The sequence below is a fragment of the Rhipicephalus sanguineus genome, chromosome 2, assembly GCF_013339695.2.
Source record: "Rhipicephalus sanguineus isolate Rsan-2018 chromosome 2, BIME_Rsan_1.4, whole genome shotgun sequence".
NCBI lineage: Eukaryota > Metazoa > Arthropoda > Arachnida > Ixodida > Ixodidae > Rhipicephalus > Rhipicephalus sanguineus.
In genome coordinates, this window is record NC_051177.1 from 150,947,859 (window position 1) to 150,974,735 (window position 26,877).

The 26,877-nt window shown below is 49.7% G+C and overlaps 1 protein-coding gene across 1 annotated transcript; it reads right to left on the reverse strand.

The window, feature by feature from the left end:
• Window positions 1-300: 300 nt before the first annotated feature.
• On the reverse strand, window positions 301-24,872 carry LOC119381331 (uncharacterized). The gene is made up of 2 exons (XM_037649215.2): window positions 24,653-24,872; window positions 301-701 (listed from the first exon to the last, which is right to left on the reverse strand). The coding sequence occupies exons 1-2, from the start codon at window positions 24,796-24,798 to the stop codon at window positions 341-343; spliced, it is 507 nt and encodes a 168-aa protein (XP_037505143.1). The 5' UTR covers window positions 24,799-24,872; the 3' UTR covers window positions 301-340.
• Window positions 24,873-26,877: the final 2,005 nt, after the last annotated feature.

Consider the following 26,877-nt stretch of genomic DNA (forward strand, 5'->3'; position numbering starts at 1 on the left):
GTTTTTAGCGATTTCAAGATAACTGTTGCGATTACTTCTTCGTCATTTCTGTAAACGAACAAGTTCAGACCTTGCTCTTTACTTCACCCCGGCTTTTAGCATGGTTAGTCTTATTTTTGGCCTGTATTGACTACATCAGACCTGCATGGATGGATGAGAAGCCGGGCCTACCAAGAAATAAAGCTACCAATGCCGCCTCCTATCCTTTGCGCACCTTCTCTATGGGTTGGTTTCTTATAGCTGTATCTAACAAAAACGGGCCCTTTACGCAAAGCAAGATGATCCAAGTTAACATTCAATTCAACGCTTCTTTATTGCTTGAGTGTGAGGATATATACGATTAAGCTTGAACGCATCGCCTCTGGCATGCCTCAAGTGTCGGGAACTTGTTGGCGCCGGCCAGGCAGTGCTGAATTTTCACTTCCCCGCCAGCGGAGGGCAGCTGGCGGCAGCGCCTGGCCCCCGAACCACGCGGAGACGCGTCCGCGATGTAGCCGAAGCGCAGGTGTTTCAAGTCGCACGCCACGCCTTTCGGGGCGACGCATGGCGGCTCGCGTCCCTTGGCATCGACGCATCTTTGGACGCACTCCAAGGACGTCGGGAACACGTCTCCTCCGTCCGGGCAGTGACCCCGAGGAAACCGCCAGTGTCGACAACCCTTGCCTTCCAGGTACCACCACCAGGCATCCACGACGTCCCGACTGCGACGAAGAAGCAATCATCAATAGGCGTCCCACGCTCAATAAAGTCGCTACGCTCAAGGTTGCGCAGCGCCGTCCGCCGCCCCAGCGGAGAGACCGACACTACGGTCGCTCGGAGCGGTCGCGCTTGCTTGATTTTCCCATTGCGAGTGCGGAAAACGTGCTCCTCGTGACTTTTACCTCGCACTTTGAAGGGCCCCTCAGCAGGCCACGTAGCAAATTTTAGTTAGACGCTGAAAGTTGTTGTGTGCTGAATGAAGAGCAGTATGCCGCAAGAATTTTTGAAATCGGTTCATTACGAGCTGAGAAAAGGCGAATTTCAAACCCTTGCCACTCGCCCCGTGTAGCCTTCGCAAGCCAAATCCCTTCCCTGTCCTCTTCTATTGACACATACGCATGACACGTCATGCGCATGCATGGTGACGCGCGCATGACGTGCCCGAGCGAGCCCGATCATTGGCCCGATGCCCGAGCACGCAAGCGGCGTTGCGCGGCCTCTACCTTTTTTTATGTAGCGGCCGTGGGCGTTGCACTGACCTCCAATAAAAAGGCTGGACGGCGCATCCCCGCTCTGCGAGGCGGGCGCTTGTGAAGCCACCGGAAGGTCCCCTGTTTGTCCCGGAAGCTGGCGTCTTCTGTCCGTCTACGCCCCGCACTTCAAAATATTCTCGGGTGGCAGCTGTTGTTATGATCGTTTTTCTTTTTTATTTTTTCAAACTCTGGGATTACGCCTCACTTTAGACGCCGACGAACGCTACACGAAAGACGAAAGACGCCGTGCCGACACCGTCTGATTATGGCGGAGTGCTGCAACGTACAAAATGCGTAAACAGTAATGCAACTTTGAGGTACTTATGCGTGAAATGTCTTCCCTGACGACTTTTCCGGTCGATTCGTACAGTTTACTGCACTACAGGCAGGTATTTCTTCAAAAAAGAAGAAAAAAGCTCTATTCCGTGACAAAAACGGCGGCTTCCGGTGGCTTCACGCCCGCGTGCTCGATGCGCCATCCAGCTCCTCCTAGTGGAGATCAGTGGGGCGTTGTGTCGGCGTTCCCTGTGGTGTGGTGCCTGTTTCTGCGGGACGGGCATGAAAGTTGCGAAATTTCTACGGGCACGAGAGTGGCGGTATCATGAGCCAGTGCCCCATCAACGCTTACTTGGACGCGGTAGAATAAATGAGCATAATGAGTGCTCGAACGTGCCAGAACATTACTTCCGTTTCCAGGGCTGGCGTCTGCTCGATACGCTAACCGCAGGGGCACGAACGCATGAGAAACGGAGGCACATTAGCCCCGCATCTCGCTGCAATTAACGGGGTAAAAATAAAAAGGACGCACACATTCCCTTTGTGTGTCTCATTATTTCTCTCAAGTTTTATTCATCTATTCAAGCGACAAATTACACAAACTACAAATGTCGTGTCAAAGAATTATCGCAGTGTCACGTGCTACCGTTGGCGACGACAGAGCACAGTCGTCTACGTATAGGACCGACGCCACAGCACGGCCATCTACGTAGGGCCATTCCCTCGTGTACGTCATCCCCTCATTCTGTGCGCGCGCGCCCGCGAGAGGAAGGGCAAGCAGCGTTTAGTTTGAAATTTGATGCCTTTTCGCGGCGCGTAGCGTTGCAAATTTTGGCAGACGTGATCGTGAACGCCCAGTGTATGCATTGCGCTCGTCAACTCCATATTGTCAAAACTGGAGAGGGGCCCTTTAAGATGCAAAGCAGCTTTTGCTTGGGGCTGTGTCCGTCCTTCCCTCACCCGTCCGCTCCCCACTGCGCATGCGCCAACTCTCCCCCCTCTCCTCACGTGACAGCGAGCAGGTAGGAGGAGGTGGGGTGTAGGAGGTGGCGTGAGCGCTGTCTCCGCTTCGTTTCTCCTCTCCAGTTTCTCTCTCTCCGCCACAGCTGTGTGCTCTTATATAATGCGGCGAGTGCTCGCTCCCGTTGCACTCTCCTTCGCAACGGCGCTATGGAGGCTCGCGAAGCTGAACGTAAACGGCAACGCCGGCAAGCGAATCTCGAAGCTGCGAGGCAACGCGAAGCCGGAGTGCAACGGAAACATCGAGCTGGGGGGGGGGGGGGGGGGGGGGAGGGTTACATAAATAAGCGGTACACAACATATACACAACTGCACTCACAAATTAAAGATACACGGAAACATACAAATGGAACAACAATGGAAACACAAGCGAACACCCAGCGCTGCTTCGCATCCCCACATGGTTCCCTTTAGTGGGAGATGGTGTAATTTTTTTTCGTCATCCTGGAATGTAGGCACGCAATTATGCTGCATTGTGAACTGTCACGAAAGCTTAAAAATGACGAAGAGCCGAGAACTTCCCGTCAAGTTCTGCGGTTTCCTATGCAAGCAGTGCGAGTAGCAGAGGAGTCAAGAGTGGATTATGGCAGTTCGCCGCACTAAGCGATGCTTTCCGGGTGTTGTCACCTTGACATTTTTTGCCGTACACAGTATCACCAACTATACTAACAGGGAGAAATACGATGGCCGTGCTCATTTGAAAGGGAAGTGCGTTTATGAACGAAAGCTATACGAAATAAGCAGCCGCTTCACATTTCGAGATTGCGCGCTGTCTTTCCGAGTCAAGTATTCGTAACGTGATAGCAGCGGAGCATGTTAGGTTCATACACCTCAGTTTAAACAACGTACCGCGAGTACGCATGTGTTTTGTTAAGTTGATGGCGGTGCATTTCTCTTTGCGGCTTAATGTAAACAGAATTAAGCTGCATGTTTGCGCCGAGCGTTTATATATGGCCTTGAATTTCAAGTCATCGTTATTGCTTAGCAGGCTGAGGTGTTGCGCTGCTAAGATCGAGGTAGTGGGTTTGATCCCCGCATAGGGCAGCTGCGTTTAGATGGGAGCGAAATGCATTAACACCGGCGTACTTAGATCTAGGTGCACGTTAAAAAAAAACTTTAGGTGGCCGAAATTAATCTGAAGTCCCCCTCCACGCCGTGACTCATAATGATATCGTAGTTTCGCCTCGTAAAATATTATAGCTTGCATGAGCGTGAGCCGCGGGAGATATACAGCTGCCGCTTTGGAAACGAGCTGAAAAAAGAAGCAAGGTGGCAATAAAATTTTCGGTGGCGTCGCAAAATCAGACGCGGTTATCATCAGGAACAAATCTCGGCGTAATCATAAACACGCGCGATCCCAGTGGGTATTGTATAGTACGATACTGACCAAGCGAGTTGTCAAAACCATCAAAGCGACATTCGAATAAGCGAACAGGGTGCGTGATCAGGCGTCGATATTATCCTAAATGGAACAGGCCGCTGCAGGAAACACGCAAGGTCGAAGTGGGCATGAAACATTTTTTGCGCGCCTCATTATGCTGCGAAAGGGAGTTGTAAAAAAATGCAAGGTTGCATTAAACTTACGATCCAATGTTGTTATCATCCGATGCAATCCTCGGCAAAAGTGAAACTCCACCCACCACGGTGGTCTAGTGGTTATGGCACTCGACTGCTGACCCGAAGGTAGCGGGATCAAATCCCCGCCGCGGCACCCGTATTTTCGATGCAGGCGAAAATGCTTGAGGGTCGTGTGCTTAGATTTAGGTGCACATTAAAGAACCCTAGGTGGTCGAAATTTCTGGAGTCCTCCACTACAGTGTCCCTCAGTCATATGATGGTTTTGGGGCGTTAAACCCCAACAATGATTAAAAGTGAAACGAGCGACTCAACAGGGCAGACGTAAATGTATGCTCTTCACACTGAGTTCATAATTAATCTAAAGCCGCAAGGCAAACTTGCCATTCAAGCAATTGAATGTCGAGCGCGATACAAACGCACGCGAAAGCATCGTGGTTGCTTGCTCACAGCTCCAAGCAGACAAGACTGCCGCAACGAAGGTGCGTTTTACCGATATTAATTACAGAACTCGCGCAGTCACCTCACTGTTGAAGTCATAGAAATGTGCCCGTTCACCATCGACACGTACGTAGCGCTCGCACAAACAGCATCGTCCTTGACGACCTGCTCGGTCAGGCATAGGCGGTCGATCAGCCTCTGGTGATCCGCTCTCCTCTGGTGACATTCACTCTGTGAAAATGGCTTTCCATCGACGGTATCTTTTTAGCCCCAGGGGGCGATGCCCTCCTACGGAGACTTAGGAGCCGACCAGCTTCATGAATGGGACAAATCTGCACACTCTATGAAGAACTGGTGCCCGCGACTCCCTGTCCTATCCAGCCCCCTCCACCACACCAGCAGCCTCTGGACGTGCATTTGGAGCTCGGCAACCTCAGCAAAAGGCGAACACCAGCGTGCGAGCTGCACCAGTCAGCCGTGGCGAAACTCCACGACAGGCTGCGGGGGCACCTCCTGGTGTTCACGGACGGGTCTGTCCGGGACAGCCCCCGCTCGGCCGCGGCCGCCTGTGTCATACCAACGACTGGGACGACCATCCGGTGCCGCCTTCCCTTCCAGGCCAGCTCCACTGCAGCAGAATTGGCTGGCCTTCACTTGGCAGCCGACCACCTCGCTGCTATGCCACCCCAGCTGCCCGTGGCGATCCTGTGCGACTCCCGGCCAGCCCTACAAGCGCTGCTGCAGCCAGACCAAGCCGGCATTACCGTGGCGTTACTGCACGCCAAGCTAACCGCCATCGAAGCTAACGATGTGCGTCTGTCCCTTCACTGGCTTCCCTCGTACGTTGGGATAGCCGGTAACGAGGAGGCCGACGCCGCCGCTAAGGCAGCACACCACGGCGACACCCCAGTCACCAAGGCGGTAGCCCTGTCGGACTACTCCCGGCAACGACTGCGGCAGCTGCTTCCAGCGGCCCACCTTGACACGCGGGTGGCAAACGGCAAACCACCGCCACCCCTACCAGAGACCGGCCTGGAGAGACGCGAGCGGTGGCTGCTGCTTCGCCTGTGGACCGGCAGCGCTTGGCCTGCGGCCCGCATGTTTTCCAAGGGTCGCTGTTCATCGCCTGCGTGCCGCAGATGCGGCGACGACGAAACTTTGGAACATATAATTTGCGCCTGCCCTGCTCTGGCCGCTGAACGACGCTTGATGGCGCGCCGCTATCGCCTGCTCGGTCTCCCTGCGACGACGGTGGAGGACTTTCTCTTTCCCGCGCGGTCAAAGCTACAAGACCTGCGAGTATTCCTCGAGTTTGCGGCTTCTGCGGACCTCGCCACCTTATAGACAAGCCATTTGGCTTCGTGCTCCCGCGTTCGTTGACAAGACACTCTTACCACGATAATCACTCCTTCTATCTTCCTTTCTTCTGTCATCTTTACTTCCCCTTCCCCATTCCTAAGGGCGCTGAGCCGTGCCCCCACGACGGGAGGCAGAAAATAGCGCCCCTTTTTATTGCTATCACGAACCACTCTCATCTTTTTAAACATTCAGTGAGGTCACGTAGAAAACAGCGCTACGATACGGGACAAAGAAAGGGCACAAACACTCGTAGCGCTGTTTTCTACGTGAAGTCATGCACCAACCAGCCCAAATCCGTACCCTACTGCAATTCAGTGAGGCTGCACGTGCACGGCGAGCAGACGACAGGGCAGCACGTGCATGGTGCGTGAACGTGCTGAGAGAGCGCAGTTAAAAGGCGGGAGCGGGGAGACAAGCGACCGGTTTTTGCAAGAAAGGTGGTGAAACGCGCGCGCCGCAGCGCCACGAGGCCTATGGCTGGAAGACAGCTATGAAAAATGCTCAAATATAAGAGAAATTGTCACTGTCTTCATACTTACTTGTTCTGTATCGGCAGCCACACTAAGATGCCGCAGACTTCAGTTACGGCAGTAAAAACTCACAGGGCCCTATGCATTCACTTAAGAGGACTGGAAGGCGAAAGCCATCTTCTTTGTCTTCCCACCCGATGCAGTGAACATCCCCTGCCTACATCCGAGATGTTCCTGAACCTAACGTGGTTTTCTTACTGCCTCAAGGATCGGAGGCACAGTAAGCTTTCTGCACCCCAGCTGGTTATGCACTGCCTCCGTGATCTGCCCACATTTGACCAAGGGAACATGTCATGTGATGACGTCATCGAATGACGTCACGTTATGTGAGATCATAGTGTCACGGAGTCGTGACGTCGACAAAGACAGCAGTCGGCGTGTCCAAGATGATACTGATAGCGGCGAACAGAGCGTCGGCCGCCGATAATCTGCCCGGCGTTAAGCTGTGTCGGCATTTACACATGCGGCATGGAACATTCAAGTCTTATCGCTGGTGGCCGCGTTAGTTCCAGAATGAACTCAACTGCTCGCATTTCCGCGCTCAAGCCTATAGCAAAATTTCGAAATAATCTGAAAGGTTCGCAGACATTCGGGCGCGGTTTGCCAAGACAGTGAATATTCATGTAACGGACGAGTTACATAAACATTGCAAAAAAAGCTCGCGCGGCAATAGTGACGTCACATCATAAAATTTTGCGACTCATGACGTCATGATGGCGTCATATGGTGACGCCATCACGTGATGATTTTTTTTCATCCCTCGTGTTGACGCCGCCGGACGCAGACGGTCGATTTTCACGTTTGATGAGGCATCTATGGCTTTAGCCATAATAAAAAACATTAGATTAATTACATTTTCATTATGGAGACAGGCAGTCGCGTCAAATGCTACACTTGGACAGTGCCGTACCAACTCATTCGCGAGTGGGGGGGGGGGGGGGGGCGTAGCTTACCCTGTCCGCCCTACACACACACACACACACACATATATATATATATATATATATATATATATATATATATATATATATATATATATATATATATATATATATATATACTTGCTTTTTAGAACTGTGTTTTAAATCAAGGCAGAATCCGCACAAACAGATTGTGCAGGCTGGGCCGCCGTATCCCGCGACAACACAGCAGTGTTTAATAATATTTTCAACATATTACCGCGAAGTTTAAAAAGTACACAAAAATTTAACCTGATCATCTGAGCATTGCATCAGCAAACTTCCCAGTCTTAGTTTGGCGTTGCAGATACGATCAGTATGAAGAACCTACTATGACTCTAGTACCTGAAATTCTCACCTATTAAACAAAACACGCGGCTGACAAAGCGAGGTACATCACAGCAGTCTTGAGGATAAGCCGAGTGGCAATTTCTTTACTGTTAGAGCCCTCTATTATAACGTCCTTCGTAAGAAGAAGACCAAGTTCTGTCGATTAATACCTAAGCAAACCACATTGAGCTGGTTATGTATAGTTATAAGGTTACAAATGACTGCGAATTTATATAGTAGGTGTCGTTTCTTGCCCTCCTACTTTTCCCAGCTTGGGTGGGGGGTGGACGGGAAAGTAGTTAAGTGGCCCTTCACTCCTCCCCTCCGGTTCCTCCAAGTAAACAGCCAACGCAAACTGTGTAAGACGAAATTTCCCTTGAAAAAACTGTGGGCGACTGTAACGTTAAACAACCCCGCATTGTTTCCTTCGGTATAGGTCGTTAGCTGCTAATGATTGGTCGAAATTTTCGAGGTCATGCTCACAGCACCTGCTCGTAAAACGACGCAACAACATGACGCGTAAGTGATCCACCGCGCAATTGCCACTTACGCAAGACTGCGTAAAAATAATAATGAACTATTTTCAATACGACGGATTATTTATCATTGGCTCTTCGCTATTCGTCAAAAATTTTCAATGTGCCATAAAATCGCCTTCTTGTTACGGGACGTCACAAGTATGCGAAAACTTGCGGCGTTAAAATGAAGTGTGCACAATAAGCAGCGCATTACTGTGCTGAACAATAATTAAACTTTTTTGAAACAGCCAGACAGTGTCTCTTCCTGAACGCAATTTAAGAAGGCTGCCCGCTAGTCACATTGGCAGCGGCGAGATGGATTCATATGTGTATAATCGATACTTTCAGTTGTAGTATAACGATTTTCAGCTGTTTTTGCGCGTGTACAACCCTCTGTGAACTCATCGTTGCTGACAGAGAGGTAGAGAGAGAAAAACATTGTTAGGAACAGACACAATCCTTTGCAGGTGCGCAGCCTTCTCATTCCAGAAAACCGTGGACGCTGATTTTCTCCCTGATGAGGTAGATCAAGTAACGGGGTAGACTTGAAAGCTGGGCTTCTCAATGTGCTCGAGTCCACTGCCTTGTTACAAGCCGCCGCCATCGCTGCAGGCTACCGTATGATAAGCAATGTGAAGCAGGCTAATCGAAGACTAAAGTGAGATTCTATTTTAACTGTCCTGGCTAGGCACAGCTAAAATACTGGACACTTCTGCACACTCATCTACTCACAGCAGCTTCGATAAGTTGCGCTCAGTCCTTTTAAAGATATGAAGCAGTGGCGATGATATTCATTGTCAAAGAAAAAAACTGAATTTACTGAAAAAGGAGAGCGTTTGATCGGGCTACAAAACGTTTACTGGTTCCCGCCTATATTTCCTTCGCCGATTACTTAAGTTGCAAGCCAGGCCGAACAAAATAAAATCATGATAGATTGCTGTAATGTTATAAAGCCCCTGCTGAGCTATAGCCTCCTCTGAAACGCTCGAGCGCAAGGCGCGCAAGCGTGGAATAGGCAGACCGCACCGCAGGTAGCCTACAGTGCGTGGTCATGACACACGGAGGGCATTCGTCACAGCAGAATCGTGGGACAAATTTTATTCCACAATTACGTTATTGCTGCGTTCAAATAAAACTTTGCCTGTCTTGTTAGTTTCCCAGTCTGCAGCCGACAATAACCATTGCCAAAAGTGGTTATTCCTCAGTGGGGGGGGGGGGGGAGGGGGGGGCGGTTAGCGTCCCCCTTGCCCCCCCCCCCCCCCACCGGTAGATACGCCTATGCAATTGGAGCATTGAAGCATTTCCTACGAAGAGCCTATTGTCGCTTTGAGATTTCCAAGATGCGACGGCTGGTAATTTTTGCAGATTGGTGAAATGCAAGCGGTTTCGGTGGAAATACCGAAACGCCGAGAAGGACGCAACTGCCACACTCTTCTGAGATGTCCACAAAGAGCCAGCGTCTTCGTATCAACCATGTACACAGGGGTCCACTGTTAAAGGGAACATCGGAGCATGTGGCGGCAGCTCGGCGCCACCGCCGGCCGTCGGCTGCAACGAGATTCGCGCAGACGCAGTGAGCACCGTGCCCGGTGCTCTTTCGTCGCGTCAGCGGTTCGCTTCGCGACGATTCGCAGCGCGGATGCAGACGGCAGCAGACGACGAAAGAGCACGACTCACAGCGCGCACTGCGCCTGCGCGAAACTCGTTGCAGCCGCTGGCCGGCGGTGGCGCCGAGCTGCCGCCACACGCTCCGATGTTCCCTTTAACAGTGGACGCCTGTGTACCTACCTCGCTTCGGGAGTCTGCGTGCTGTGATTGCGATAATAGCACGCATGCCGCACCTAAGTTAACGAATGCAGAACTAACACTACTACGATTGTTGTCGGAAAGAGTGACGTCATTCTGGTCGTCTGCTAGTTGCACTCATCGGCGCATCGGTATTGGTTTCTCGGCTGAATTTCGTCCAATTTCATCCCTCCGAATTAATTACCAGAGACCGCTCGTTCGAAATCTATGTGGCGATGGGCTCATCACACGATGTAATTCAATTGTCCCATTTGACCCGACACGTATCTTCTTAATTAAAAAGGTTAGTTGTTTTTATTTCTGCAAATAATACAGTGCATAATTATTGTCTCTAGTCATCTTAAGATGTCTACCACTACAGAAAAAGCATTTGTATAAAGGAAGCGATCAAATATCTTATTATCCCTTACTTTCAATGATTTTCAGTAGGGGTGTGCCAATATTCGGGTTTCGAATTCGATTCGAATAATGCCTAATTGAATATTTCGATACGGCTTTCGAATAGCTAGTATTGGAAGTTTCGAATAATTTGACGGGACGAATATCCAAAACGCGACTAAGGCTTAGCAATACATTTTGTTCGGCTAGTTGGTTCATGACTTCTGAAGGAAAAAATTGTAGCGCAGAGCAACACACGGACAGACAGAGAGCGCCAGTCCCGTCCTCTCTGTCTGTCCGTGTGTTGCTCTGCGCAACAATTTTTTCCTTCAGAAGCGACCAAGGCCAATGGTGCAACTTGGTTAGGGTGGGGTGGCTAAAACTAACGCTAACGTCGTTACAGTAGGCCTTTCGGTAATACTTTCCTGAATATCCTGGTTCAAAAGCGAGCGCGCGTTTATTTCGAATAAGATTATGTCATTTCCGCTCGTAAAAAATATATATATTCAAATGGGGGTATTGTGCTTCGAGCAGGTTTACACGTTGCGTCACGGAAGGCTTCTTGTAAGGCAGGTCAGGCTACCAGCGAGCAGGAGCGCGAGCGACAACCACAGTCACCGATTGTCGTCTTCCTCTTTCATAACAGCGGAGCGTCTGTCATTCGCATTCAGTGCAATTATTCCCCGCGCAATAAGGTGCCATCCTGACGACCTATAGGGGCCAGAAAACACAGGAGGATCGTAGCACTGTTTGAGTCTGGACACGTGAACGATTTCGTGGCCACGGCGGCGATGGTCAGAAGACGGTTCCAGTGGCTCGATGAGGTAGTTCACCGGCGAAGTCTGCTGAACTACACGATATGGACCGTGGTACTTGGGGACCAGCTTGGTGGAAAGGCCAGGAGTAGTAGACGGCACACGCAGCCAAACGAGCGAGCCAGGATCGCAGGAAGTAGTGCTAGTGGAGGCGTCGTGGTGTTGCTTTTGGCACCCCTGGTCTTGTGTTGTGAATGAGCGTGCAAGTTGGCGGCATTGTTCAGCATATGTAGCTGCTTGGGATAGAGTTGTGGACTCTGAGGCATCGGGTCGGTACAAAATAATAGTGTCCATAGTACAAGAAGGCTCGCTGCCGTAAAGGAGGAAAAATGGGGAGAACCCAGTAGTGCTTTGAATGGCGGTATTATAAGCCAAGGTAATAAACGGTAGTACTCGATCCCAATTGGAGTGGTCTGACGAGATGTACATAGACAGCATGTCGCCGAGAGTACGCTTAAAGCGTTTTGTCATCCCATTGGTTTGAGCGTGATAGGCGTTTGTGGTGCGGTGCACGACACGTCACTCACGCAGCAATGCTGTGATCACGTCCGAGAGAAACACACGACTGCGACCACTCAGCAACTCTCGAGGGGCGCCGTGACGAAGGACGAGATTGTGGAGAATAAAAGTGGCCACGTCTTTTGCTGTAGACGAAGGAAGGGGTGAAGTTTCGGCGTACCGTGTGAGGTGGTCGACGGCAACGATTATCCAACGGTTACCGTCTGCAGTGCTGGGAAGGGGACCGTAGATGTCGATGCCGACACGGTCGAACGGTCGGGCAGGGCATGGCAAAGGTAACAAGGCGCCGGCGGCGTGTTCAGTGGGAGTCTTGCGTCTCTGGCATGTGGAACATGCCCGAACGTACTGTCGAATGAAACGGTACATGCCACGCCAGTAATATCGAAGCCTGATCCTAGAATAAGTTTTAAGGAAACCCGCGTGGCCGCATTGTGGGTCGTCGTGGAACGTAGAACATATTTCGGACCGGAGGTGACGCGGACTGACGAGTAACCACTTACGGCCGCCGGGTGTGTAATTTCGGCGGTACAACACGTCTTCGCGAGTAGTGAAGTGCTCGGCTTGCCGACGCAATGTCCGAGAAGATGGAGAAGGGGTCCGACCAGACAGAACGTCTAGAATGGAAGCAAGCCAAGGATCCTTGCGTTGCTCAGAGGGCATGTCGGAGATGGTGAGGGCGGTGGTATCGCAGGCAGTATGTGTGAAGCTGGAAGAGTCAGGAGACAGGAGCGAATGGGAGAGGGCGTCTGCGTCTGAATGCTTGCGACTAGAGCGATACACCACGCGGATATCGTATTCTTGGAGCCGTAACGCCCATCGGGCGAGGCGACCACTTGGATCTTTTACTGACGACAACCAGCACAGGGCATGGTGGTCAGTCACTACGTCAAATGGGCGTCCGTACACGTAAGGCCGAAATTCCTCTATCGCCCAAATAATGGCAAGGCATTCCTTTTCAGTGACAGAATAGTTGCTTTCGGCTTTGGTAAGACTTCGGCTTGCGTAGGCAACGACGTACTCTTGGAAGCCATCTTTCCGTTGCGTAAGAATAGCGCCTATCCCGACACCGCTAGCGTCTGTGGGGATCTCAGTGGGTGCAGATGGGTCGAAGTGTCGCAGAATAGGAGGTGACGTGAGGATGCGGCGCAATTCATTGAAAGCGTCGTCACAAGGGGGAGACCACGCCGAAAGATCACTAGAGCCAGCGAGGAGCTTGGTCAAAGGAGCGATGATGGTAGCGAAGTTGCGGACAAAGCGCCGGAAATAGGAACAAATGCCGATGAAGCTTCGGAGCTGTTTCATGGTAGTTCGTTTTGGGAACGCTGAAACGGCTGTTAGTTTGGTGGGATCAGGGAGAATACCGTCCTTCGAAACCACATGTCCTAGGATCGTAAGCTGCCGAGCAGCAAAGTGACATTTCTTAAGGTTCAGTTGCAGTCCCGCGGCGGAGAGGCAAGCAAGAACTTGCTCGAGGCGGGTTAAATGGGTCGTAAAATCGGTAGAAAAGATGACAATGTCGTCTAAATAACAAAGGCAAATATTGCACTTGAGGCCTCGAGGAATCGTGTCCATCATACGCTCGAAAGTGGCAGGTGCGTTGCAGAGGCCAAAGGGCATGACTGTAAATTCGTAAACGCCATCGGGCGTAACAAAAGCTGTTTTTTCGCGATCGGCCTCCGCCATGGGCACCTGCCACTAGACAAAGCGCAGATCTAATGAAGAGAAGAATTCTGCGCCCTGTACGCAGTCTAGAGCATCGTCGATGCGCGGTAGAGGATAGACATCCTTGCGCGTGATACGGTTGAGAAGGCGGTAGTCCACGCAGAACCTGATGGATCCGTCCTTTTTCTTCACCAGCACAACTGGAGAGGCCCAGGGGTTGCTGGACGGCTGGATTATTCCACGCTTGAGCATATCGTCTACCTGTTGATCGATGACACGGCGTTCGGAAGTCGACACACGGTATGGACGCTGTCGCAGTGGTGCATGTTGGCCGCTATCGATACGGTGGACAACTGCTGACGTTCGACCTAAAGAAGGCTGGTCGAGGTCGAAGGAGGCTCGAAAACGCTGGAGGAGTTGGACAAGCTGTTTCTGCTGCACAGGCGTAAGGTGCAAATCAACGGCTTTGCAGAATACGTCCATAGGAGCAGCTGTGTCAGTTGCAGAAGTGATGGCACAAGGCAGTAGTGAGGCCGTGTCTCCAAGTGTTGTATCGCCGAAAGTGTCAGCAAAAGTAGTGAGGCTCCCCAGACATTCGCCGCGTAGTACGAGAGACGGGACAGCAGAGACGTTGCACGCGTAAAGTGCCGCAGAACCATTGCAAAATTTGATGACGGCAAAAGGGAGGATGAAGGGTCGGTGACGCGCACTCGTTACAGATGGTTGAAACAAAACAGTAGAGTTAGAGGCAGCAGGCGAAAACACAGGCACTACGACGGCGGACAGAGGCGCGATGTGGACGTCAGCTGCGGCAAACACTTTAGGGGGATTGCGGTCGTCGAGGTCAGGGCACAGATTTGACAACGTGAGTTCAGCACGAGCGCAGTCTACGAGGGCCTGATGGGTAGAAAGAAAATACCATCCAAGAATGACGTCGTAGGATGATCGCGGAAGAACGACAAACTTGACGGCATACCGAACATCTTGAATCACAACACGAGCTGTGCACTGAGCCGAAGGCGTGATGTAATGCGATGTGGCTGTACGCAGGGCAAGATTCGTAAGCGGTGTGGTCACTTTTCTCAAACTGCGGCACAGTTTCTCACTAATGACAGAAACTACGGCTCCTGTGTCGACAAGTGCACGTACGGCGATACCTTCTACTACTATATCAATTTCGTAGGGCGGATGAAGAGGAGGTCTTGGAGAGTTCGACGACAACGCAGTTCTTGCCTCCGGAACTGCGGCTGTCAGTTTTCCTCTCGTGTGGGGCTAGGTCGTCGAAGCATCGGGGAGATGGATCGGCGACGGGGCGAAGACGAATGGCGTGAGTTGAAAGGGCGTCGAGGGGAAAACGAGTCAGCGACAGCCGAAGAAAGTCGTTGGGAATGCTCAGCAGCCTGATAATTGGAGGAAGCCACACCGTCCTAAGACTGGAAGCTGTGACGTCGACAGTAGCGGGCTATATGCCCCGCCAAACCGCACGCGAAACATATCGGCGGATTATCAAAGGTGCTCCATGGGCTAACGACAGAAGGTCCGGAGGGCGAAGTCGGATGCGGTACCACCGTGCGTGTGGGTGGCGGCGGCGTCGTGTAGAAGGACCCGGTGGCCCGGTAGGCGCCAGAAACAGAAGGAGCCTGTGGTCTGGCAGCGACGGCCGCGTAAGTCAGCGGTGTAGTGGCAGGCGGTGATGGTGGTAGTGCCTGCGCGATTTGCGCCTGAATGACCCGACGAAGACGTAGTTCCAATAATATCACTGGTTCAGGTAATTGGGCGACAAGGGAAAGTTGACGCGCAACTTCCTCACGGATGAATTGCTTGATCTGTGGCAGTAAAACTGTGAGATCAGCAGCGACGTCATCGACAAGGGCGGAAATCTCAGCTGTAGCCTCGGCAGCATGGCGCGTCGAGACACGCTGCTTTCGCAACTCGTCGTACGACTGACAGAGTTGGACCACGTCAGCGACAGTCTGAGGGTTCCGAGCGACAAGCATCTGAAACGTGTCGTCGTCGACTCCTTTCATTATGTGCTTTATCTTGTCCATTTCGGCGAGAGATGGGTCGACGCGCTTGCATAGGGACAAGACATCTTCGATATAGCTCGTAAACGTCTCGTCCCGGCGCTGGACTCGGCTACGCAAACGCTGTTCCGCGCGAAGCCGGTGCACGGCGGGACGACCGAAGACCTCGGTGATGGTTGCCTTAAAGGTCGACCAGGTGGTGATGTCAGCCTCATGGTTTTTAAACCAAAGGCTGGCAACATCAGCTAGGTAAAAGCGCACGTTGGTGAGCTTGTCGCAGTCGTCCCATTTGTTGGAAGCGCTTACGAGCTCGTGCTCAATGATCCAATCCTCGACGTCGTGCTCGTCATTGCCGTGAAATACGGGCGGGTCGCGTTGCCGTGGCACGCCAGTACAGAAGACTGTCGTTGTGGCGGCACCAGCTTGCGAAGGGCCAGGTGCAGTCATGTTGAAAGGCGATGGTAGCGTCCAATTCCGAAGTTCCAGGATGATGGGAACCCCGCACCTCCACGACTTCAAATGGGGGTGTTGTGCTTCCAGCAGGTTTACACGTTGCGTGGCGGAAGGCTTCTTGTAAGGCAGGTCAGGCTACCAGCGAGCAGGAGCGCGAGCGACAAACACAGTCACCGATTGTCGTCTTCCTCTTTCATAAAAGCGGAGCGTCTGTCATTCGCATTCAGTACAATATAAATAAATATATATGAGGAAACTGTGAAGCCCTTCAAAACCTTGCTTCCGAAACGAAGGCACGGACTTCTTGCGTGGTTCGGTCGCGTATGCCGCAAGCGCCGTAAAACGTCCTGACTTTGGCCCGCGAAACCCTATTTGATTGGCTTCACATTTGAAAATTTCTTCACGCTATGCAGGGTCCACTGCCGAACTGCACCACTGGTTCAGAAATTCCAATAGTTCCAGCGCGCAGTTAAAATGCTGCTGTGAACGGGCGCCTGGAATTTTTTAGGCCCGGAGCACTCATGACAATGAACCGTAAACACCGTAATATCACGGCGAGAGAGTCTGAATCGATGTCGTGTGGAACAGCTTGTGCTTCTGCATGACAATTGTCAGCGTTTCGGTAGCAGTCACTCACCGCTTTATGTGCTCGAGGACATGAGCAAATTTCATTTCTTAGTTCTTTGTTTAAATTTCCAATAAAATATTTGCTATTCGATTCGATATTCGATATTTTTGGGAGACTATTCGGAACTGTTCGATTCGATTCGAGATGAAGTTTCGTTATTCGCACATACCTAATTTTTAGAGACATTTCTTGGAACACCTGCAACTCGCAGCAGTTGTCCGGTTATATGTCTCGACTTTTATTTATTCATTTATTCACAAAACCCCCACAGGCTCCAGCAGGAGTATTGTGTGAGGGGGGATTATACAGTCTATAAGATTACATAAGTGGAAGCATTAAAACGATACATGTTATGCTACATAAAACTATGAAACAACGTGATATAATTATTAGCGAGAGCAAGCGTAGCATACAACTAATAAACAAAATGCAGAGATACTCATTTGTAAGGGTACATCACTTGACAACAAATTATACAATAGTTAGCGAAGATCATGTATATGATTTAATGGAAGGTAGAAGCCACTATTCATGAAAAAATGGTGGTTACTTCGTGACGAAACAATATAGGGTCATGAATGTTGACAACGTTATTGGGAAGACCATTCCATCATTCAAATGCTACTGGCAATGCTGATGAGTTGAATGCGTTAGTGCGTCCGAAAATGCGTTTGAAGGAACGGTTATTGTGCAAACGGCGGGACATTCGTGTCGGTTGGGAAAGAGGGAGGGTGGTTACTTGTTTACCGGATGCTATTTTATGAAATAAGCAGATCAAAGCAATCTTTCGGCGATAATCTAAGGAAGGCAATGACAGCGAAGATTTAATGTGAGTGATGCTGGCATGTCGGCTGTAATTTTTAGCAATGAAGCGCGCGGCGCGGTTTTGTACACGTTCAAGGACGTTGATTAGGTAGGCCTGATGAGGTGACCAAATAGATGAGGCAAATTCAAGTTGAGGTCGAACGAATGCTAGATATGCGAGTGATTTGGTCGATGTTGGAGCGGCGTTAAGGTTACGTTTAAGGTAGCCGAGAGTGCGGGATGCCTACGCTGAAATTTTATCTATATGCGTGATCTATGATAGTGTGGGTGATAGATGCACGCCAAGGTATTTGTAAGATGATGTGCGTGTAACAAGACAGTTATTAAGGGTATAGTTAAAGAGGGAAAACAATTTCTTGCGAGTGAAGGTCATTAGCGTACACTTATCGGCATTAAGTGACGTGTGCCAGCGTTAGCACCAATTAGTTATGAGATCTAGGTCTTCTTGGAGAGCGAGATGATCTGATGATGAAGTTATCTTACGATAGATTACGCAATCGTCAGCGAAGAGTCGTATATTAGAGGAGGTATGAGACGGTAGATCATTAATGTAAATTAAAAATAACAAGGGACCCAAAACGCTACCCTGGGGACACCCGAGGTTACATCAGTTAAAGGAGATGAGAGAGAATTAGTAACGGTATACTGCTTACGGAATGAAAGAAAGTTTCTGAGCCAGGATAATGCGAAGGAATCTTGATTTAATGACGAGAGTTTAGATATTAGACAACAATGCGGAACACGATCAAAAGCTTTAGAGAAATCGATGAATATGCAGTCATTGTCAAGGTACGTGTCCATGTCCATGAACAAATCATTGGTGAATTCCATTAGTTGAGTGTCACATGAAAATCCTTTTCTGAAACCATGTTGGTTCTGATAAAAGAAAGTGTTAGCTTCTAAGTGCTCAGCGATGTTAGAGGGAATGACATGTTCAAGTAATTTACATGGGACACTTGTTAGAGGTATGGGGCGATAATTACTAACGTTAGATTTGATTCCCGATTTGAATGCAGGTATGATTTTTGCGATTTTCCATTGATTCGGTATTTCGCCTGTTGATAATGATTGTTTGAAGATGTGGCTATGATACTAGAAAATGTAGTGGTCTGTTTAAGAAATTTAGTATTAATACCGTCAACTCCTGCACATGTTGATATTTTTAAATTTTTAATGAGTGTTGAAATTCCGGCAGTAGTAATGACTATGGGATCCATGTACCTGTAATCAACTTCTTCCGAACATGGAATGTTAGAATTGTCTTCCTTTGTAAAAACACTGGTAAAATAATTATTCAATATGGTAGCACAATCGTTAGGGTTGACATTTATCCCATTATCATCCACCAGTGAAATGTAGTCAACGGTGTTAGTAGGAAAGATTGATTTCCAGAATTTTCTAGGGTAATTTTTAATGAGCGATTGAAGGTCACAAGACATAAATTTGCATTTAGCGTTACGAAGGGCGTGACAGTAGGCATTTTTCGCAGCCTGATGTCTGGCCTTAGACTGGGGTGTGCCCCTGAGCTTAGCAGCCTTAAAGAGCTGCTTTCTTTTTGTTTTTCATTGTGTGTAACGATCTGTGAAACCATGGTTTAGATGAGGTAACTCTAAGCGAGATACGTGGTATGTGCGCATGAACCAACTCGGTTAGTTTATGTTGAAAAAGAGACCAATTTTCCGTGACGGAGCGAGAGGCGAACGACGGAAGGAAAGTGTTACAAAAGTTTTCAAAGCCGTGGTTAATAGCTTCAAAGTTGGCTTTGTTGTAGTTCAAAATGCGTTTCTGCACTATGTTACGCGAGAAGACAGGTATCTCTAACGCGGCGGGCAGAAGCATGTGGTCACTAAACCCAGAGTTATAAGATAGAGTCGTTACGTTATCAGGAGCAGATGTAAATATCTGATCGAGAATGTTCTGTTGACGTGTGGCTTGATTAACAAGCTGCGTCAAGCTGCGTCAGCCCAAAGCTGCGTCAGCCCAAAGAAATTGCGAGTGCTACTTGAGCATGACGTTAGGTCAGTCCAGTCAGCTTCGGGAAAATTGAAGTCACCGAAAAAATTTATTATAACATTAGGGAACTTTAGTCGGATAGAGGCAAGGTTGGTATTAAGATCGGAGACAAAGGAATCACAAGTGTCTGGCGGCCTGTAGCACACCGCGAAGAACGACTTAGAAGTAGAGGATGCAATGCAGATCCATAGAATTTCTAACCGACTACTGACGTCAACAAGGAAACTGAAAATGTGCTTTTTGACAGCGATGAGCACGCCACCGCCTCTTCTTATATCGCGGTTTTTCCGGTATATTGTTGCGGGGAAGAAACTATATACACAGGGTATATTTAACAGCACAAGCGTACAACGCTGTCGCAGTCCAAGCGCGTTCCGCCCAGCACTTCGTCGTCGTCATTCGCTGCCCTTCTCCGCCCGTGACATTACCCGCCGGCGGCAGAAGCACCATCCCGGTGCGATCAGTTCTCGGGGCGAGAGTGGTACGGTTTAAGTCGCGAGACATGAGCTGTATCGCTCGTGGCTGAAGCTGTCGCTGACATAGGATTGAGTGGAGCGATCTCATAGGTCACGCTAGTGACCTTTCTTATGACGCGGTAAGGGCCAACGTAACGGGACATCAGTTTTTCGCATAGACCAACACGTCGCGATGGTAACCACAGCAAGACCAGCGACCCCGGAGAGTACCGCACGTCGCGGTGTCGGCAATCGTAACCACACTTTTGGTTAACCTGCAAGGCGCATAAACGATCTCGGGCGACCTGGCGGGCGATGTCTGCACGGGCCAGTGCATCACGAGCATAATTTATGCAATCGATGAGTCGGCGTCAGAATGCAACATGGTGTCCATGGGTAAAGGCGGGTCGTAGCCAAACAACAGGTAAAAATGTGAAAATCCAGCTGTGTCGTGACGCTAAGAGTTGTATGCGAAGGTTACAAAAGGTAGGTTGATGCCCCAATCGCGGTGGTCCTCAGAGACGTACATTGCAAGCATGTCTGTCAGGGTACGGTTCAGGCGTTCGGTGAGGCCGTTCGTTTGTGGGTGGTACGCTGTAGTGAACTTGTGGTGGGTCGAGCAGGATCGCAGGAGGTCGTCCACTACTTTAGAGAGGAAACAGCGGCCGCGGTCAGTGATCAACTGACGAGGAGCACCACGACGTAGAATGATGTCTTGAAGAATGAAATCGGCTACATCAGTAGCGCAGCTGGTGGGAAGTGCGCGTGTGACGACATACCGCGTTGCGTAGTCGGTAGCGACGGCAATCCCCCTGTTACCGGTGGCTGACACGGGAAAACGTCCTACAAGGTCGAGGCCGACTCGGAAAAATGGCTCATCTGGGACTTCAATGGGCTGAAGACCGCCAACGGGCAATAGCGCAGGTATCTTGCGCCTGTGACAGAGGTCGCACGCCGCAACGTACTGTCGCACAGAACGGTAGAGGCCAGGCCAAAAGGATCGCCGGCGAATGCGGTCATATGTGCGTGACACCCCTAGATGGCCGGCGGTGGCTGCATCATGAAGCTGGGCCAGAACATCCGAGCGGAGATGCGCAGGAATAACGAGCAATATCTCAGCACCGTCAGGGCGGGCGTTGTAGCGGTGCAAGATGTCGTTGCGAAGGACGAACATCTGTAGGGAACGGTCAGGCTGTGGTAATTGCATACCATCTATAATAGGCCGCAGAGATTAGTCGCGGCGTAGTTCAGCAGCTATGTTAACGAAGTAGCTAATGGAGAGAACGAGTGGTGTTTGTTCATCTTCCGTTGTTTCAGGCGGATCGACTGGGTACCGAGACAAGCAGTCGGCATCCCTGTGAAGTTGCCCAGACTTATAGGATACAGAAAATGTGTACTCTTGTAAGCGCAGCGCCCAGCGACCGAGGCGTCCTGTGGGGTCCTGAGCGAGGAAAGCCAGCAAAGCGCATGATGGTCTGTAATAACCAAGAAGTGTCTACCATACAGGTACGGTCAGAATTTCGCGATGGCTCAGACGAGAGCTAAGCACTCGCGTTCTGTAATCGAGTAATATTGTTCCGATGGCGACAAGAGGCGGCTTGCGTACGCGACGACGCGGTGTATATCCTGTTGCCGTTGTGCAAGCACTGCGCCTATGCCGTGGCCACTGGCATCGGTACGGACCTCCGTAGTGGCAGACGGGTCGAAGTGTGCCAGAACTGGCGGATTGGTGAGGATGGCAACGAGTGATGAGAAGGCGTTTGCTTGTTGTTGGCCCCAGGTGAATGCGACGTCCTTTTTGAGTAGGCAGGTGAGAGGACGGGCTACTTCGGCGAAGTTCTGGACAAAGCGACGGAAGTAGGAGCACAGTCCAAGAAAACTGCGGACGTCCTTCGCAGAGCCGGGTGTGGGGAAATCTCAAACTGCACGGACTTTTCCAGGGTCTGGTTGTACACCGGCAGCGTCTACGAGATGGCCGTGTACACAGATTTGGCCTTGTCCAAAGCGACATTTCAACGAGTTAAGTTGGAGGTCAGCACGTCGGAAAACATCAAGCACGGTGGACAGGCGAGTGAGATGTTTTTCAAAAGTAGTGGAAAAAACGATAACATTGTCTAGATAGCAAAGACAGATGGACCACTTCATGCCTCGAAGGAGAGAGTCCATCATGCGCTCGAATGTCGCGGGAGCATTACATAAGCCAGAAGGCATCACCTTAAACTGATAAAGTCCATCAGAGATCAAGAATGCAGTCTTCTCTCTGTCTTGGACGTCCACAGCGATCTGCCAGTCCCTGAGCGCAGGTCTATTGAAGAGAAATACCTGGCGCCGTGCAACTAGTCGAGCGCGTCGTCTATCCGCGGGAGGGGATACACATCTTTCTTGGTAATGTGATTGAGATGGCGGTAGTCAACGCAGAATCGCCAGCTATTGTCTTTCTTTTTAACAAGCACAACGGGGACGGACCAGGGACTGGAAGAGGGTTAGATTATGCCCTTATGGAGCATTTTATCCACATCCCGTTGTACAGTAGCACGTTCTGGAGCTGACACACGGTAGGGCCGTCTGTGAATGGGTCGGGCATCACCGGTATCGATGCGATGGGTTACCACGGATGTCTGTCCCAAATTACGGTCGCCGAAGTCAAAGATGTCCTCGTAGGAAACGAGGAGGAGGCGGAGAGCAGAGACTTGTTCAGAAGTGAGCTCGTCGGATATCATTGGCGTGAAGTGGTCGCACAAGGATGGTGAGTCTAGGGTCAAATCGGGTGGCGATTCTAGGGTCAAGGCGGAAACTGTATGGTCGGCCAGTGGTGTCAGATGTCCAAGTGACATCCCGCGAGGAAGAACTTGCGCCGAGAAGCCAAAATTGCGGATGGGAAACGAAGTTCGATTGTCTGTAATTGTCACCACCGTGTTGGGGAGCGCGACATTGCGCGTCATGGCGACGTCAGGAATCGGAGAACATAATCGCCATCAGGTACTGGTGGGAATGGCGAGAGCTGGACTTGAACGGCGGCTTGCGGCGGAAGTCGAAGAAACTCGAGGGAGCGGAGACGGGGTGGGCCGGCAGGGGTGGTATCTGAGAACGACGGGAGTTCCAACCGGAGAAGTCCTGCTGAGCAGTCAATAAGGGCAACGTGCGTGGACAGAAAGTCGATGCCAAGGATGAGATCATGAGGGCAATTTTCGAGTACAGAAAACAGAACTGAAGTGTGATGATCAGAAATGGTGATGCGTGCAGTGCACATTCCAAGCACAGCAGGAGTACTCCCATCGCTGCCCTTCTCCGCCCGTGACAATATGACATACTCTTCGGTGTCATTTAACACTTCTGAGTTTGTAATATCTTTATGAAGCCAGGTTTCAGTTAGTTTTAGAATGTCGCAGTCACTGTTATCTAAATAGGAGCATAATTCGACGCGCTTAGGAATCAGACTTCGTATGTTAGTAAATGATACGGATAGTTTTGTTGCTGCTGCGGCACGTGACACAGTGGGTTGGACGTGCGATCATTGATCAGAGCTCCGTGCAAGCTATCGGGTTAATGCTCTCACTGCATCCGATGCTGCGTCGTACACGTGCACCGAATTGTCGATTCGCATTCTGTCAACAGTAAACTTGCATGTGGCATTTTTCGATTTCGCAAATTCCAGTAGCTTTCTTCTAGCGACACGTGTTCGAAGCGAAAAGTCTTCCCGTATAGCGAATTTGCTGCCTTTTAGCTTAAGCCCTTTTTCAATCACGCGCTGTTATCTTTGAAAAACGAAAACTTGACAATGATAGGTCTGCACTTTTCGTCTTGGTATCGACCGAGACGGTGGGCTCGGTCGATTTGGGATGACTCCAACGTGATCCCAAGGTGCGTCGAGCACAATTCGATGACATGGCCCTCGGACGAAGACCATGTTCTGAAGGGTTATCGGGAATTTCGAAAAGCAGTAAGTTTGAACGACGAAGTTTTCAGTGTCATCGCAACGATGCTCGATGGATCTCAACTTGTCTGAGAAATTATGCGCACTATCAGCTGATCCCAACGATGTAGCAAGAGGGTTAGCCTTTAAGGCAATAGCGTTGAGTTCTTTGGCACGAACTCTGGACGGAAGCTTGCCGGTGCTTCTGACCCGAAGGCCGCGAAATGGAATCCCGGCCGCGGCGGCCGCATATTATTGGACGCCAAATCCTAGAGGCCCATGTACTTAGGTTTAGGTGCATGTTAAATTAAAACGAAATGTGTTTACTACATGTGTGAGACCTGTAATAGAGATGCCTGCCCACTCTGGTAATATTCGGAAACCACTCTCAATTCTCAGATAAAAACATTCAAAACAGGGTGGCCAGGTATGTCCTCGGCACATACTGTAGAACGGACAGCTTTACAATGATGAAGCAAGAAATGAACTCGGAATTGTTGCCCTCACGCCGATGAAAATTTAGGCTGAAACTATTTTTTTTCAGATATATTACAAGGTTGGAAATAATAAGGAAACTTACTTAGACATCATTTTGTGTTTATAAACGCAATCATACACTCAAAATCCGCGAATACCAGCCCAGAACGCGCATGTTAGCGAATTCTTTTTTTTTTCCCGAAATGTTTAGCGGAATGGAACAAGCTGTCTGAAGAGCAACATTGTTGTCATAATGAAGCAAACATTTGCATATATGTTGTATATAGACGGTGGTAGCATCTGACCACGATTTGACGAGGCGGTTTCGTGCTCTTCACTGCCCATCGTACAAGCACATAGACCGACAAATGTGCTTCTGTCCTCATGCTATACGAAGCCTGTGCAATGTTTTAAAAAATTAGAAAGAAATTAGAGGTGACTCACGCTTCACATTCTGCAAACACAGCCTTCTCGTAGCACTCCGGAGCTGGTTCAAGACCATCCACGCACGCCTGCCCACAGCTCTCCAGAGACGTGAAGCGATTTTGGCCGCGGTTGCAGAGGCCAGCTCCGTCTGGTGTTAGCATCATGCACGCCTGCCTGGTCCCATTGTAGTAAAATTCTGCTGGTCCCCCGGAGCAGAATCGGAAGGCTGGCCGGTCACATGACGTGTTTCGCTTCAAGAAAGAAAGAAAAAAAAACTCGACTCATTATGGGCGTGTTAATCATCTGAGACACTCCTTGTGCACGGTGATATACTTCGCGTTTGTCACAAACTTTCATGAACAGAGCCCGCTTTCAGAGAACGCCCGATATGGACAAAGCTTTTTGTTGGTAAAAGCTCTTTGCCCTACTTGCCGTGGCATGCCTTCGAGAAAGCCATGATCAGCATGAGGATTGCGTCTGATGAACAGTTCGAGCATATGAGCATTTTATGAGTACGCGTCCAGGAGCGTGCCGGCAGCCCTGACATTGCAGGTGAGTGTTGTTGCTTGAAGAACAGTGCTTTTAACAGCGGCCGTTAGTCCGTGAGCCACGAACAGAAAGTGATCATCATCATGCAATGACACGCGTTCCCTTCGTGCTCTTCTCAGTCGTCGTCGTCTTCTCATCTGCTGCTTCGCTTCCAGAGCGCGTGCGCCTATTTCTCTGGAGCGGGATGCAATAACTCTTATGGACAAGAGAACGAGCACAGAGGGAGACAGAAAGAAAGAGAGAGAGAAAAAAATGAAATAAATACAGAGAAGTTTAGGGGAGCAAAATTCCTTAACGACGGGAGATTCGAACCCGCGTTCCCAGTATCCGAAGGCGAGCGTCTTAACCACCGGGCTATACAGGCACGCTAGCAGAGCACAGCATAGCCTTGCATAGTATCGTAGAGTATAGCATAGCAAGGAATAGGAAGTGAGGGTGATCAGGAGGGAAATGATTAGGGGAGAGAGCAAAGCATAGCATATAAAGAACGAAAAAGAGATAGAGAGAAAGAAAGACAGAGAGAGAAATGGAAGAAACAGAAAAAAAGATAAAGCGAGAGAGAGGGAAAAAGAAAGAAATAAAGAAATAGATATAGACGAAAAAAGACACACACATAACAGAAAGAGAGAAAGAAAATTAGAAAGAAAGAAAGAAAAAAATTGCAACAGTTAGCAAAACAGCAACAGCCCGCACTACCCAGGTGCCCATTAGCTACGCTGTCTCTTTAGTATTCTTTTTCCAAAATTAACGAAGACCATGTCTGTTGGATGTATCACCCTCGTGCCTAAAAAATAATTTTTGCCATTTCACTCCGCTCATTCAAAAACTTTACACAGGGCGATAGTCACTGCTAGTTTGCAGATAGCGAAACTCAGGTCTTCTCCCCACGCCGTTCAGAAAAGCTTGGAACTACAAAATTCCAGGCTTGTTTCAGCGGCTTTCCTTTCCTTTGTATAAGGATCTGTTTGCGAAGCTTTGCTAGAGAAAGTTCGGCTTGAAGAAAATGATGCTTTTCAAGGAAGCGACAAGAAGATGCGTTCAATCATCATTCCTTACATAGACAGAATAGCTCATTTTATGAAGATTGTGGCTTTTAGGTATAACGTACCGGTAGCGTTTTCGACTCCTCGAAAACGTTCTCGTATTTGTGCTCAGGTGTCCTCTGCTCAAAGTCGTGAATGTGAAATATAACACACGAAGAGAACCCGCTTCAAACGTTCAACTGGTGTTGCGGACAAAGTTCCGGAGAACTGCGGCAAGATCTACGTTCAGCCAAACTGGCCAGCGTAGTAGTGACCGTTCAGAAGAGTACGCCTTGTCTGTCAGAAATGGGACAGGATCCGTATTACTGCAAGGAATGCACGTGGGAACCATGGCTGGACAACACATACATTTTGCGGAAAAGCAATGATAAGGTGTCTCGTTGACTGGCTGAGTCTATGTATATACAGACATCTGGTGGTCGGTGTAACCGCGCACCTTCGGTGACAATTTATTTAAAATGAGTCTAGCTTTCTGTCCGGTTGATAGGATTTGATGAAGTGGTGTTTCTACAAATTATGCTATTTTATTTTCTTTGGTCATGTACGCATGATTAAGGTTTGTAAAGCAGGGCTCTCGGAAGAATAAAATTTTGTTGCGAGTGTGCACTTTTCCGTGTGCTGTGTTCTTCGTCCATATGTCCGAGTATTTGC

Coding starts and splice junctions, on each gene's coding strand:
- LOC119381331 (XM_037649215.2), bottom strand. CDS start 24,798: ATGATGCTAACACCAGACGGAGCTGGCCTCTGCAACCGCGGCCAAAAT. Junction 702..24,652: donor GTGTTTGCAGAATGTGAAGC/GTGAGTCACCTC, acceptor TCTTCGTCGCAG/TCGGGACGTCGTGGATGCCT.